General features: G+C 42.3%; 1 protein-coding gene across 1 annotated transcript in view; it reads left to right on the forward strand.

Moving 5' to 3' along the window:
• Positions 1–16,735, forward strand: part of LOC127582598 (tight junction protein ZO-3-like) — a 46,675-nt gene that overhangs the window by 15,098 nt on the left and 14,842 nt on the right. The window contains 10 exon segments of the mRNA XM_052038034.1: positions 1,435–1,537; positions 3,013–3,442; positions 5,085–5,188; positions 7,270–7,432; positions 8,293–8,374; positions 9,852–9,919; positions 10,534–10,606; positions 11,577–11,733; positions 13,060–13,168; positions 14,618–14,837. Coding sequence (XP_051893994.1) covers positions 1,435–1,537; positions 3,013–3,442; positions 5,085–5,188; positions 7,270–7,432; positions 8,293–8,374; positions 9,852–9,919; positions 10,534–10,606; positions 11,577–11,733; positions 13,060–13,168; positions 14,618–14,837 — 1,509 coding nt within the window.

The raw sequence follows: 16,735 nt of genomic DNA on the forward strand, positions 1-16,735 counted from the left end.
CTCCATTGAGACAGCAACAGCAGATTCCTAATGAAACCCAGAATATGCAGAAGTCCTAACTTCACAGATGTTGCTGGAGAGGAAGGGAAGGAGGAAACTGGCTGGAGTGATTCAGCTTCTTCTCAGCGATAATTAGTCATGATGATAATAACGAGTCGTCACAAAGAGATCTTGGCTGAGAAGGATTGTTCCTCCATTTTGTTGAGGTAGGGGACACACATTCTAGAGAGCACAAAGGGGTTTGTTGATAATATTTATACTTAGGTGATGGATGATAGTAATGGAAAATTAAACTACTTTCTTCGTTCCTTTCCCTCTACAACCCCTGTTTAACCATGATCAGATGGGACTCAGAATCAATGCACAGGGGCCTCTCTGGTGCTCTTGAGTCAGCTACTGCAAGCATCAGGTGCAAAATAAAGACAAAGAATACACAAAGAAGGTCCATCCAAAGATATGGTCTTCGACCTTATATGTTAATTCTGCAGCTCTTTCCATAGATACTGTCTGACCTGCTGAGTATTTCCAGCGTTTTCTGTTTTAAGTCAGGGTAGTACCAGCTTCAATCTTTTGCCTGCCTTTTCTCCAGCAGTATCGGGGCAATATTTACCACTATTATGTCACCTGTGGCTCGGTTGGTAGCACTCTTGCCTCTGAGGCAGAAGAGTAGGGAGTTAGGTCCCCCTCAAGAGACATGAGCAGAAAAATCTAGGCTGATGTATCAGAGCATCCTGAATGAATTCTTTATTGTTGGAGATGTCATGTAACAGATGACATATTAAGCTGAGGTCTTCACCTCTCTCTCAGGTGATCATAAAAAAAATTCCTGTAGGACTATTTGATGGAAATCATGGGAGATTCCTTGGTGAATTGGCTAATATTTATTTCTCATGGAACAAGAAAAGCAGAGTGTCTTGTCATTATTGCATTGCTGATAGTGAGTGCTTGGAGTACACAAACTGGTCATCACTAGTCCTGCTTTACAACAGTGACTGCACTTCATAACTGTTTCATTAGAGCCAAAGTGGTTTGGAATATCTTGAGGTTGTGAAAGGCACCAGATAAATCCAACTCTGTCTTTCTTTTACTATCATCCTCCGGAGGGGGAAATGACCCCAGGTTCCTGCTCTAAAATGTGTCCGGGTTTGCAGATGATGTGGCTGTGCCGGAGCAGTCAATAATAGTTCCACTGAACTAAACATCAGCCATCTGTTTTGCATCCCGACCCATTTCCAGTTACAGTCAACCGGACACATTGTGTTGCCTTCTGGAAATACTATCTGGACGAACTTCAACCTGTTTGGTTTCCCTATCTACAGTTAGGGTGTCAGGAGAGGAGAGGTTTGGTGGAAGGAAACAGCTCAAGCATATGATATGAGATGTTGTGTTCCTGAGATCTTTGCCAGGTTAATTGGAATGGTTCTCCCTTTTCAGGATAAAGGACAGAATCGTTTTGGTGAATGGCGTTTCCATGGAAAATGTCCTTTCTTCATTTGCCATCCAGTGTCTGAAGAGTTCTGGAAAAACTGCTAACATAGTGAGTGTTAAAAAGAATCTGTGTAGTCAGAGGCTGAGCGACTACTCTGTTCACCGAGCCTCTGTTATATGAGTTTTCTCTGGTTCACAATGATATAAGGCTATGAATTGAAATTCACCCAAGACAGATTGTGGAATTGAATTCAATAAATCCGATTGTTCTTCAGGAAAAAAATGCTAATGTCGGCTGTTGGAATGTCAGAAGGACAGAACTGTAAGTTTCTTCAGGGACAGGCCTGCCACCATTACCTCAGTCCGATATAATTGTGGTGCTATAGTGATTAAGTGCCTATACTAGAAGGTTGGCTCTTAACACCCTCAGGGAAACAGGTGTGGGGAATAAGAACTGGCTTGTCTGTTTTGACCACATCAAAAGACCAAATTAAAGAAAATCAGTGAAAGAAAGCAAAAACATTCATTCCAATGAAATGTTTCGCAGCTACTCAAGTACTGCAGCGTGGGCACAATTGTATGGTTGAAAAATGTGGCAGCTAGTTCACACACAGCAAGTAAGATCCCACATACAGCAATGATGCAGGTGAACATTTAGGTGTCGATTACATAATAAATGCCAGCCAGGACACCAGAGCTCCCCTGCTCTTTTTTGAATAGTGCCTTGGGATCCTTTAAATCCACCTGCGAGGGAGGCACAATGAGTGTGTCAATGGACACTGAGGTCCAGTCACAGATTCCCCACTGCAAATTGCAGGCGTTCTGAGGCTTTAGTCAGCACTGAGGAAGAGAGGGAGGTTCTGCAGTCTTAGGTCTGATTGGAACCTTTGGCTTGTGGGTGGGAGTGATATTTTGGGGAATTATCTGGGTTCATTTTGACTGTGTTGAGGGTGGGTAATCAGAGCCAAGGAATTGGGGAACATGGATTGGAGTTGATATTAAGGGCCAAGGATCAGGTGGCGAGAGATCAGCATTAAGGACCAGGGCTGGGAGTCAGGGTGGGCCGAGGACTGGCAGTGAGGGTCAGTGGAGGTTGCTGAGAATTGAGGATTGGGTCCAAGGATCAGTGTAGCTGAGGAATGGTGATGGGTTTAAGGAATGGGAAGAGTTTAGGATTGAGGATTGAATCCAAGGATTGGGGGACTAAATCGGGGACAGGCTGTGGGTCAAAGGACTGGGGAGGCTGCAATCGTGCAGCACCATTTCTCTAGCCCACATTTACTGCAACAACTGATCCTTACTGGGAATACACTGTCATGGGATTTATCCTCCTCAAGTCTGTCTCAAAAGACATCTAATATTGTGATCCTGTTTACACCAATCACTTCAATAATCTTTCCTGGTAACTAATTTTGCAATTCAATTACACTTTGTGCTGAAAGGTTCATGAATACGTTTGTTTTGACTCCTAACTTTCTCATTTTTTCATGTTAATTGGTTTTAGATATTCGATGCGTAGCTGGTTGTTTGAACCAAATGCTGAGAGACCTCATGCTGACTAATAGTTATGCCCTATCTTTTAAGACAGTGAAGAGGCCTCGTAAAGTACAGATCCCTGTGACTAACTCAGCACCAACAGGGTCCTTCTATTCAAACCAATCAGACTATGCACATGATGATGCTTCTGATGAGGATGAGGACTATGATCCAGCTGACAGGAATCTACGAAGGATTCAGAACCAAAATTTGTACCATGAGGATTATCATCACAGTGACCATGACCAGTACTCCGACAGGAACCACAGCTATGATCGAAGCCCAAGTCCCTCAAGGAGTTATGATCGAAGCCCCAGTCCCTCAAGGAGTTACAACCATCAGCACCACAACCATGACCACAATGACAGGAAGTACAGAAGAGAAGACAGCCCATCCTGGAGCCACCATGACGAGACCAGCCAACCTGCCATCAAGAAACCCATCAAGAGTTTCCTCATTAAAAATAGCAATGATGAAGGTGAGAGAGATTTCTGTCAGATTCCAAAGTAAGCAGGCATTTCTGGTATGGTTTGTACTGAATTGCCATTAGTGTAATAGCCAAGTGGCTGGCAACCAACCTTTTTATCAAAAGGGGTGAGTAGATTAAAGCTGGTAATGTCTTTCTGGTGTGCCACCCATGTTGGGCATTATGCAATGATAAAGTGCAAAAAGACAGTTTAGGCAAATAACTGAGGACTGTAAGTAGAATACCAAGTAGAATGGGAGAGTAGAACCAAGAGATGTGGGGGGAACGAGACTGTCAAGGTAGAAGTAGGGGCATTCAGGATGTACACCTCAGCAAATGGTATTATAGAAACTGTGTAGGCCCTCTGATAATTCCAAGTTAGAATCACCCTGAACCTGACCACACTCTAGAATTAATGTGCAAATAGAGCTTTGGAGATGATGTTTAAATTCCTGCCGATAGTGCGATGGGCAGAGGGAACGGTTTGTATACAGTTTCGGCAAAGGCAATGACTGGTGAGCATCAACAATAACAACAACAGGAAGAACAAGAACAATAGATGACATTTAGGTAAAACGACCAACATAGTTGAACATTCCATGGTGCCTCACCAACTTTGAGATGGTGAAGAGTGCACTGGGTGGGTAACCAAATCATGAGAGAATGCTGAGTGGGTTACCTTGTCTACCCTGGTGTGGTCATTGAAGATTTAAGTGATTTGTCTACAGTTCTTCTGTGAACTCAGGGCAGTGTCACCTCACTCCAGGCAGCATGGTGCCCCCACACTACAACAGCTATCCCGATGAATATTCAAAGACCTCTTTCTGTAAATTTCTGTGCTGCCTATGGCCCTGATCTACTGCAGCCCACGATGTTTGTACTGCCAATTCTCTGCAAACGTAAACTGAAACCATTGATGTGACATGCAACAAAGGTGTTTGATATTGAAGTGAATCCACCTCTTTGGCTGGTTGTCTCTCCATCTACAACTGGAATATAGGCTGAACTGTCCTTGAAAAAGCTGCAGGAGAGTTTCCAGTCTGGTCACACCTACTTTGCATGGCTTTTATTCCAGTGACTCCACAAACGGGAAGGCAAATGTTTGGACTCTGGAAATCCACATTTATTCACTTAGAGGAAATTTTAGATTCTTGTCTTTTGGATTAGCACACAGTGTAGTAACTTCTATCTTATTAGTTTCTTTACTTTTTTTTCCCTTCTTAATGAATCGTCTCCTGAGTCTCTGGTTTCACTCTTCAGTTTTCTCTTTTTCACCTTCTCTCCTTCCATTTTTTTTGTTTTTTTCTGTTCCTTTCCCTCCATCCCCCCTTCTCTCGCTTTCCCTTGTTTCTCCATTCTCCCCAACGAATGAACAACCCATTATACAATATACATTAAGATTGTGATATGGCCAAACGTGAACTGCAGCTAAAGTGTCCAAGTGGGCCTTGATCAGTGAGGTCAAAGTGCAGACACATATTTCTGATGCTAACATATCACTGCTTTTAATAGATTTCTCTCTGAAAGAATAATTGACTGCATATTTTCTATTTTAAAGCAGAATGTGCAAGATTGGCATTGTTATCCATTCCTCGGTTATCAACATTTCTAAGTAGTTTATTTATTTTCCTTTGTGCACCATTTTGCCCCACAGAATATGGATTGAGGTTGGGGAGTCAAATTTTCATTAAACACATGACATCAAGTGGTCTTGCCTCAAAGGAAGGGGTCTTACAAGAGGGAGACATCATACTGAAGGTAAGAGATATTCGTTTTCAAAGCTCATAGATCTGATAATTAATGAAGATAATCAATTGTGTTTGGACATCGCCAACAATGGTCTAAGTCCATTGAAGATTTTGCGGTACCACATTACATGTGGGAAAATTTGCTTACGGAAAGTGTAAATCGAGGAACCAAGGATATAATGGTGTGTGCCTATTCACATGGAGAGAAGACAGAAATACAACATTTCAGGACCAATTCTCTGAAATGTTTGTTTTTGCAAACACAGTTCCACACTGACATTGTGAGATCAACACCCTTCAGTATTAGCTGATGGCCAATTCCCATTTCCCTTCTTTGGTTCAAGATCACCATTAAATTCCTGCAAATTAATTACCTCCCATGGCTTGAGGCAGGATTGTTGGAGGATGGGGAATAAAAAGAGAAACAGATAAAAATATACTCACCCCCTTATATGTCAGCCTAGACATTGTTTTAATCTGTTAATGGAATTTCCAAATTAAAGAATCTTTGCCTGTGAGCAGTGGGATGGGTAGGGGGAGGGTGGAGATTGGATATGAAATTTACTGTATTCATCATTTGCAAGTAACGTCCACCATTTGACCCTGTATGGGATACATATAAAATTTGTATTCCTACCGAATTAACATGACTTCAGATTCCAGGCAATGCTAATCACACTGATTATTGCATGAGTGCACATCCACTTTTGCAAGAGTCCAGAACCAGATGAAATCAGCTGGCACTGAGTGAAGCCACACCTGCACCTCTTAAAGGGGAGGTGCTCATTGCCTGCAAGTGCTGCTCATGGGGTTGGAAATTGCAGCAGAAAATGACAGAGAATGGGAGAGGATGGTCTCGTAGATTTTCAGGCACAAGTCCCTGACATTAAGAAGCATTCAAAAAGCATTAAAAATGAAACAAATAACTTAAAACATTGAAAATTATTAAAATAAAGAAATCACCTAAAAATATTTAAAGGCATCTGAATTAAAAATCGACTTACAGAAATAATTCTGTGGAGACAGAAGAGACTGCAGATGCTGGAATCTGGAGTAACACACACTCTGCGGGAGGAACTCAGCGAGTCGAGCTGTATCTGTGGGGGAAAGGAATAATTTTGTTACTTACTTTATTCCTAACTTGTTTTCACAACAGTAAAAGCTTCCCCAAATTAAGAACTGGGGAGCTCCAGAAAGTTCCTTGCTCTGTGGCACCACGAGTGGAGCTGGTCCCTCACAGCTCCAATGACCTGGGTTCAATCTTGACCTCCGGTGATGTCTGTGTGGAGTGTGTATGTTCTCTCTGTGTTTGCATGGGTTTCCTCCAGGTGCTCCCATATCCCAAAGACATGCAGTTCAGTAGATTAATTGGCCAGTAGTGTGTAGGTGAGTGGCAGAGTCCAGTGGGGGATTGATTGACATGTAGGGAGAATAGGTTACAGAGAAAATTAGTGGGGCAATGGGATTGATCTGTGAGCCCACATAAACTCGATAGGCCAAATGGCCTCTTTCTTTTTCATAAGGAAATACAGAAATATGGAGTCCATGTAGAGTCAAGTGGGAAAGTACAAGATTCATCAGCAGGAACTTGACAAAAGGTTTAGGATTTCCATGTTAGGTACACATGTGCCAATGACCAAACTATGGATTGGCCGACTATGGATACAAAAGGTTTAGAAGGATATGGGCCAAACCTGGGCAAATGGGACTAGCTTAGATGGGAACCTTGGTCGGCATGGACCAGTTGGGCCAAAGGGCCTGTTTCCGTGCTCTATGACTCATATGACTCTAATTACACAAGTTAATGCTACTAATTTACTACAAAACTGCTGGAAAAACCTGACAAAATCCAGGCCACTGAAACCTAGAGATAGTTTTAAGTGGAAATTGATATAGCTCTATTGAGGGCTGTTTGGCATGATCAGTAAATGGATCTTAGATCAGTCTAAATGTGGACTAAACAAGTCCATACAGTCTAAACAAGACATATGGAATGTCTTGTTAAATCTAATGGTCCATTTTCTTAGGTTGCTCTTAAAGGGTGGCCATTGATGATGGTGGAAGTCAAAGACCACTTTCTGTATTTGGCAGATTAATGGTATAGTAACGGAGAATATATCTCTGGAAGATACAAAGTCACTAATTGAGAGATCGGAGGGAGCATTGAGACTGATGGTTCTTCGCGATAATGAACAGTTTCTGATCAACATCCCAGAGCTGGAGGACAGTGAGGAAAACAGCTCTGGAATGGAAGGTAGGAGCCTAAGTTATTGTTTTACCATCTTCTCAATGTATCGTTTCACTGCCAGCAGGTACAGGGAAAATTCTGCTTCTTTTTATTGTAGTTTTCACTTCATACGCTAATATTACAATAATAAATCTATCCTAACATACAACTAAAGTAAATATTGTGGGATTGAACTTCCATGGAGGTTGCCAATTCCAACTGTAACTTTGACAGAAGATTGGTAGGATTTGATGGAAAAAACAATGTGAGGGACTTGTCTTTTTTTCATTTCCCTGAAGATCTGAAGTTGATCTTCCAACAAGAAATTAATTACCTACATTTAGTTTGTTTGGTCTTCCTGGTTCCTCCCTGTCTTCACTTGCTAAACTTTTCTTTATTGATTATTCCTCATTATGAACTTGTCGAATTCCTGGAAGTGGCATTGCTAGTGTCAACATACAGATGTATAATCTGTTTGTAGAACATCCAGGCCCAATCTAAAGTAAGGGGACCAACACTTCCATGAAAATTCTGGGCAAAAGAAGGTCAATAACCATAAGTTGATATTACAGTGTGGTGTGTCGACATTTTAAAATTAGAATCACCTTGAGTTCAAATTGGACAAGAACAGCATTGGTTGTGGGTGAGGGATGGAGAGGGCAGTGGGCTCAAGGTTCATTCTATTATTTGCTTGGTTGTATCTAACACCTCCATAAGACAGAGTGGGACAAAGCTTTAGATGTCCAATTTCCAGTTAAAAAACACAATGCCTGTCATCAGTCGTGGCTCTTGGCTAAGTGAACAGATAAGTTTTTTTTCCCCAAAAATGAATGAAGGATAAACGTTTAATTCTTAAAGTGTTTTGATTATATACACCTACTGCACAGATATTTCAGATATGGAGCCGGAACGTTCAGATTCACCTGTTGTTGGGCCAGATCCTGCCAACGAACTGAAGACCAATGAAAGGTAGGTGGTTCACAAAGCAGAGCAATGGGAGATAATGGATACATTATAAGGCACAGAAATGGGATGTAATGGCTTCCTTACCAAGCAGAAGAAGTTGATTCATTTTCCAGTAATATTTGCTTTCAAGGCCATTGATGCTATGTCATGTCACTGAGAAACTAAGATGAAGAGGCCAGTGAAAACTCAGCAAGGGACCTCCGTTAGTCTTAAAAAATGTGTGGCCCTCTGAGAGAACAATCTTTGCCTCTTCTCTTTCTTAAAAGGGCTGCCCTCATTTTCAAACAGTGACCCCTTGTTTTAGATTCCCTTCTAAGAGGAACCATCCTCCCCACATCCACCCTCTTCCCCTTTCACTCTTCTGAACTGCAGCAGAGAAAACCCCAGCCTGTCCAACCTTTCATGAGGCGATAACCCATCTATTCCAGGTATTAGTCCAGTAAACCTCCTTTGAACTGCTTACAATGCATTAGCAGGCTTCCTTAAATGAGGAGATCAATTCTGTACATAGTACTCCAGATATGGTCTCACCAGTGCCCTACATAATTGAAGCACAACCTCTCTACTTTTGTATTCAATGCCCTCACAATGAACAGTAACATTCTGTTAGCTCTCCTAATTTCACACCGTACCTGGATGCTAGCCTTTTGCGAATCATGCACTGGAATACCTGGATCCCTCTGCACCTCAGAGCCCTGCAACAATTTAGATAATGTGCTTCAGTATTATTGTTCCTGGCAAAATGGACAACTTCACATTTTCCCACATTTGCCACATCTGTATCCACTCACTCATCCTATCTCTATCCCTTTGTTTGCTCCTTATGTTCGCTTCACAAAGTATTTTTGTGTCATCAGCAAATTTGTCAGTCATATCTTCAGCACTTTCATCCATGTCATTTATATTAATTGCAAAAAGTTGAGGTCCCAGCACTGATCCTTATGGCACACATTCATTACATCATACCAACCAGTACAGGGCCCATTAATGCCTGCTTTCCCTTTCCTGTTAACTTGCCAATCCTCCATCCGCACACACGTTACCTCCTACCCTGTCAGCTTTTATTTTCTGTAATAACCTTTCATGCATTACCTCATCAAATGCTTTCTTGAGATCTTAGTACATCCACAGGTTCCCCTTTATCCACAACATGTATTACTTGTTCAAAGAATTCTAAGTAAATTGGTCAAACATAATTTCCCTTTCAAAAAATCATGTTGGCCAGATTACCTTCAATTTTTCAAAGTGCTCTGCTGTAATAGCTTCTAGCATTTTCCCTACAACAGACTTCGCCTAACTGGCCTGAAGTTGCCTGCTTTCTGTCTCCATCCCTTTTAAACAATATAATCAGCACCTAAATGTTAATTTTCACCCACTTTGATGCATGACTGGTGTGGAACTGAATCCTTCCATTTTGCTTTGTTTGGAGATGATTTGGTGTTGACCAGAGCTGACTCTTGTTTTCCACTCTTTTTTTCAGCCTAAGACCAAACAAAAACCCAGTTACAGAGATGGAGGACAAACCTGCAGCCTCCATGTCCCCTTATGGTGAGTATTAATAGGTAGCCAGCTTGTTGCAAGTGAGTAATTTTAGCTTAGCTATTTTGATTCTTGCTGATTGAAACTAATAATTATATTTCACAGCAGTGAATGAATTTGGCTTAGACAGAGCAAATGTTTGTTATCAATGAGTGGATTTGAATGCATCATTTATCAGAAGCCTTGGTGCTGATAGAAGCTCTCAGCCAGTTACTGTGCTGTTCAGGAAGTGGGAAGCAATTACTGTTCCAAGAGATGCAAGCTTGACTTGAGGAGATAGCTTCTGTAACTATCTCCAGCTCTCACAGAGCCTGCTCTGATTTAATTCCATCCTCTCTAGTGGTTGAGAGATCCAGAACAATGAGAGGATTAAGTGGAAGGGAGATAACCAGGAGTGTGGAATAAAGTCCTTCACACAGAGTTGTGAGGAAACAGAGAACATTCAGTTGAGGCAGAAACTAAGCGGTAAGCAAAAATTATCTTGGATAGGCAGAGGTAATGAATCAAAACAGGAACATAAGATTCAAACAATGTTTTTTATATTTCCTTATGTGTCTTCCTTTTGTTATCTTACTAATCACTGATTTTCAACATTTCATTGGATTTCATTTTCCTAAATGCAGCCATAAAGGATGCAACGTATGCTGTCCCAGTAAAGGCATCAAACACAAGACCACCGGATGAGTATAATGTTGGGTAAGTTTGAGGCAGTTATGTGACTAATGAACCATTAAAGCAATACGTGATTCATTGAATGTGGATGTATCTGATTTACCAATATGGTTCAGGGAGCTGCTGGTTTTAAGAACATCAGAGGTTCCTTCACTTACCTGTTAGTTCCTACTTTCTCCTGAAGATGCTGACTGAAGCTTTGGGGTGTATTTCTGAGGTCAGCAGGTGCTGAGTTCCACACCCGTCAATACTTATCGGCTGGGCCATGAACAAAGTCTTTCGCACACAGCAGCAGAGTGTAATCAGAGAGACTGGAACCCTCAGGAATTTCAGGAGACAGGAGAAAAATATGTGGTTTTCCTCATTGTAAATTCAAGGGCAAACCTGTTGATCTCTTAACATAAAAAGTCCGCTCATGTGATGGTGGAGTGGAGTAAGGTGATGTGTCCTTCAGACCAACCTTTCTGTCAGGAAGGTCAGAGTTTAGGTGTGATCTAGGCACTTGCCTCTCTTCCTGTCCATCCACTTCCTCAATTTAAATGTCCAATCCATCTGAAGTTTCTTCTTGTTCCTTTCATTCCTGTGGAAGTCACCGTAATCAACATCAGCACACACTCAACGTTTTCAAAGGCACAATTCACAACCAGCCCTGTCGGCTTCTTGGATCTTTCTGTGCCCTTTGGGTTGTGTCTTACAACAAGGGAAGCACCAATAAAACTGGGACTTCCACTTCAGTGTACTAACTGCAAGGGAACCCTCAAAAGCATCTTTTAGATTCCAAGCTTAAGTTGTAACCTTCTAAATAAAAAGTAGGGGTCAGGGTTGCTACTCATTCATCCAAGGGAAGCCACAGTTACCCCCTTCAATGCCCCGACCTTTCACTTGCCTCCTGTGCAATAACAGTATAGAGGACTGAACATCTCATTGACCTTTAACCAGACATTCTGGGGGAAAATTCACTTTGTGCTCACTGACTGGGCTTTTCTGTACTTAGTTACAGCCCAGACATGAAGGTTGTGAGGTTTGTGAAGGATGCCAATGTTGGCTTGCAGCTGGCTGGAGGCAACGACGTTGGAATATTTGTCTCTCGGGTTCTCGAAGACAGTCCTGCTGCCAAACAGGGAATCCAGAAAGGAGATCAGATTTTAAAGGTAATGGAATGTGAAGTTCCTGATTATTATTATTGATAGAACTACAGAACAAGTGAAAGGAATAGTGTAGACATGTACTGAACGGTGGGCCAGAACAAGGTGGGCCGAAGGGCCTGTTTCTGTGCTGCCTGACTCTGACTCTGGGATTCTCTCTTAAAACTTCAAAATGTTGCTCATTATTTTCAGGTAATTTTCTGCTTATCAAGGGAAAGGATTTATTTGACTTAAGGTCTCAAGGATCTACATTTAGGCAGACCTGGATCATATACAATCACCATCACATTACCCCTCCCTGCTCCTCCACCCCCACTATACCCAGTGACTGATATTGGCTCATATGAAGGAATTCAGCAAAGGCACTTGCCAAGAGTAAACAAGGGGCAAAAATCCTAGAATGGTCACTGGAAGGGTCAGGGGGGAATTGGGAGACATTATTTCCACGCAGAGGTTTACGGAAGGAAAGAATAATTTACCACAAATGCCCCTAGTGGTAGAGAGTGAAGCATCGTTTAAAAGGAAACATCCAAAGTATTTGAAGAAAGGGCATACTGAAAAACTAAATGTCTGAGAATGGACTTCAGTTGATCAGAAGGTGGATTCTTCCACCAACTGTGGAAACAAAAAAACAACAGTTTTTTTTAAAAGAAAATTAGGGATTTTCTTGAAAAGGAAGAATATTCTAGGGTATGTTGAGAAAGCAGGTATTAGAGTTTAAACTCATCTACATATGGAAATTAACACCAGCACAGTAAATGAGTTTATATTGTGCTGAAACATTATTATTCTAACATTGCAATCCAGCCAGGTGATTTAGATAACACCAAGAGTTTGACTAATGAAACACAAACCCCAAGCCCAGAGCGGAAAAGCTCCTGAGAATAGTCTGTGAAACCCATCAGTATATAAACATCTAACAGAGACTGTTTCTACAATTGGTTTGAGATTAACTGTGATAAACTGATCTGAATCAGATTAAAACGAAGTTCAACATCATTATTCATGGCTTTGAAGGTAACTACTCTACCAGTATTGATCCATACAGACTACAAGGTCTGGTTTTTGCTCATTTGGTGAGTGGAGATGCTGCAATTGACCTCTTTATCCTTGTGTTAATGCCATACCTAATCACTATCCAGCAATCCGTGTCAAACGTGCATGAATAAATGTCGGGTGAAGAGAGGATTGGGTTTTGATGTGATCTCATGTGCACTCTACATCTTTCGAAGGCTCCTTGTGATTAATTATGACCTCTTTGACTCCAATTGCAAAGATTACCACTTGAGTTTTCACCAAAACACTCAGCTATTTATTCTCTCGCCTGAATAGGTGAATAACGTCAGCTTCCAAAACCTCACTCGTGAAGAGGCAGTGCTGCTCATGCTGGATGTACCCAAAGGACAGCAAATGGAGATTAGAGCTCAGAGGAAGGAAGACAGTGAGTGTGACCTGCTAGTAAAACCCTTATCTTCTGAATGCATTCTAGTAGATAGTTCTCCTCTTCTTCCTGAGGGCTGACTCATACGGGATATGTCTGTAATGCCCAGCCTCTTAACAGCACCACAGCCAAGAGCTCACTGTTTAGACGTGAGCTCAGGCCATGAGATTCAGAGGATTCAGTAACAAGGGCACAAAGCAGAGGACACCTCACTCTTCACTAGATGCCGTGCACAACTGGGTTAGCGGACATGAACCCAGACTGAATGTCCTCTCTTTATTCCAAGCACTGCAAGTTTCCTTCACTTTCCAGTTCTGATGAAGGGTTCATGACCTGAAATGTTGACTCTTTTTCTCTCCCACTGATGATCCTTAGTCTGCCGAGTATTCCCACTACTTGTTTTGAGCTTTCTTCATTGTTGTTTCAGCTGAGATCAACTGCATTGGCACCAACTCCTTAATACAACTTCAGATCACGGAATCATAGTCATACAGCACAGAAACAGGCCCTTCAGCCCACTGAGTTGGCAATGACCATCAAGCACACGTTTCCACTTATCCTACACTAATCCCATTTTATTTGCCCTACATTCCCATCAACTCTCCCCAGATTTTACCACACACCTGCACACTAGATTCAACTTACAGTGGCCAATTAATCTATCAACCCATTGGCTCTTGGAACTTGGGGGGAACCAGAGCACCTGGGAGAAATCCATGCTGTCACTGGGAGAATGAACAAACTCCACACAGACAGCACCGGAGGTCAGGATTGAACCCAGGTCAGTGGAGCTGTGGGGCAGCAGCTCTACAGGTTGTGCCACTGGGTCACAACACCACTTTTACTGAGTTAATTCTGAGGCTTTTTTTTAAAGAAAAACAAACCTTTGACGAGTTCAAACTTCAAAATAAATCTTCACCTTCAGAAATTGTGCAGGTTCAGTACAGATTGTATATTTTCACACATCAAGGACTACAGCAGTTCAAGAAGGCAGCTACCACCACATTCTCAAGAGCAATTAGGGAAGGACAATTAAACAGTGGCTCAGCCTGCAAAGCCCACATCCCTCAAATGAGTAAAAAACAATTCAAAACCGCTGTTCAGATAGCACCTGAGATTAAATGGCACAACCCAAGTTTATTTAGAGCTCAAGTTAATAGACATAGAATAGTCATGGCCTTGGGAGAGGCTGTGTTATCAAGATTAAAAAAACAGCAGGAAATGGTTGGAATTCCCCATTTTTTCAATGCTTTTTACATTCTGAAGTTCCAAACCTTAGGCGTGAGAGTGAGAGATACATATAACTAATTCCTAGTATTCATTTTTCTTCATTTAAAGTCTGTAATCTGTAATGTTTACATTAAACGTAAATGATTGGAAGTTCTGCCCAGTTGAACTTCCTGGTGCTATATATAAACACCAACTGACACAAAAGACCCTTTCTTTTAGTTTTTAAAAAAATGATCAACTCAAATGTTGGAGACTCTTTCTACGTGCGAACCCACTTTGACCACGAGCTGGAAGGGTCTCAGGACCTAAGCTTCAGGAGAGGCGACGTATTCCGAGTCATCGATACCATGTACAAAGGGAAGCTGGGAGCGTGGTATGCTGTGCGAATCGGACGAGACTTCAAGGAGCAGGAGAGAGGCACCATCCCCAACAAGAACAGGTCTGCAATAATCCTGCAATTCTCTAAAGTGTGTGGGCTTAAGGAGGTGCAGCTAACATTGTTTCACTATGGCTCAGGGATGCTAAACAACTTTTACTTGATGCACATAGTTTAATGCATCTTGCTCTCCTATATTATTCAAGCCTCTGGCTTCCTGATTCCATTGTGGCAACCTTACCATTGATTTGGCTGAGATCAACAAAGACAGAGCAAGATGAGAATTGAACAAGGAACCCTCCGCTTCTCAACCTCGCAGCTGCCCACATGTTGAACTTTCAAATATCCCTCCCTCACACCAATTTTCTTTTGCATCTTTGCTGTAGCAGGGAACTAGGCGTACAACCTCTCATTTATTGGTGACCGTTAGTGGTGGGTATAGGAAGCAATGCCACCATAGGTCCTGCTCCCCACCACCACTTGGAAACATAGACTGACTTCAGGATTAGGAACGTCGGCCATTTCACATGCACACATTCACCACCTCCACTCCACTCCCAAATCCTGCTGTAGCCCAAGGTCTGTGGTACTCACTGTGTCTGTACTGTTATCCTGGCTGAAATAGCTAACGGCACAAACTGGAACACCTTAAAAGAAATAAGGTAAAGAAGACAGTTTAGGGTCTTCTTAATCATTTCGAGGATGTGGGCGTCATTGGCAAAGGCAGAATACATTGCCCATTGCTAAGTTGCCCCTGTGAAGGTGGCGGTGACTTGCCTTCTTGAACTGCCGCAGCGCCTTTGGGTTGTTTAAAATTTAGTAGGATTCCCATTCTTTTAAAGGAGTCATATTTTGTCACTTCTTGGTACCTGTGTAGTTCAGAAGGTGGCAATGGACCTCTTGTAATCAAAGTACAATAAAACTCTGATTAGCCAGCACCCATGGTATTTTGGTGATGGCACACTGATATTCAGGACTATTCGATGTTAATCCAAATAATAGCCCAACACACTGCGTTTTTCATTCTTTTCACCAGTTACACAGTGGTATAATAAATTTCCAATGGACCTGCTCAGTTTAAAGGGAGCAGAAAATATATAAGCACTCCGGACCCTGGCTCCAGCTGCAAACCCACCCACATTCCTGACCCCTGGTGTTCCAGACCCTAGCTCCAGCCATACCCCAACCCACAGTCCAGACCCTGGCTTCAGCTGTACCCCAACCCACAGTCCAGACCCTGGTTCTAGCCGTACCCCAACCCACAGTCCAGACCCTGGTTCTAGCCGTACCCCCAACCCACAGTCCAGGCCCTGGCTCCAGCCATACCCCAACCCACAGTCCAGACCCTGGCTTCAGCTGTACCCCAACCCACAGTCCAGACCCTGGCTCCAGCCCCATGCCCCACATACTCTGGACCTCTGGCTCACACTCCAAATTAATGGGTGTACCAGATGCTAAAATATCAGGATTCCCCAACAACCAGATGCCAGATTTGAGCACAGAAACAGGCCAAGGGTTCCAAAGTTACACCAACTGAACTTTGGATCAAGAGGTTACAAGTTCCTCAGTTCCAATAACGAGTACAATGTCAGGGGGCAAGTACACAATTAGGAGGTCAGACTCAGGAAGGCTGAATTAATAATGACTGTAAAACCATGTTTTCTTTAAAGAGGGAAGCAGTGTGGTGTAGTTGTATGTATTATGTAAATATATCACCTTGTCTATAATATAATCACCATGTACAGTTTGAATAAACTCTCTGGTACAAAGCAGTGATCCTGTGATCTGTAACCACTGTCGTGAAAATTACCATCCTTTGACTACATATCCAATACAATTTTGTTTTAAATTCAGACTCAGGATGTTAGCATCTTGCCCTTGAATTGGTGGCTCATTGGGGCAAGTTAAGAGTCAGCCACAAGGCTGTGGTTTTGGACTCACACCTGGGCTGGGATAGCGGA

This window comes from Pristis pectinata, chromosome 24, assembly GCF_009764475.1.
Source record: "Pristis pectinata isolate sPriPec2 chromosome 24, sPriPec2.1.pri, whole genome shotgun sequence".
NCBI lineage: Eukaryota > Metazoa > Chordata > Chondrichthyes > Rhinopristiformes > Pristidae > Pristis > Pristis pectinata.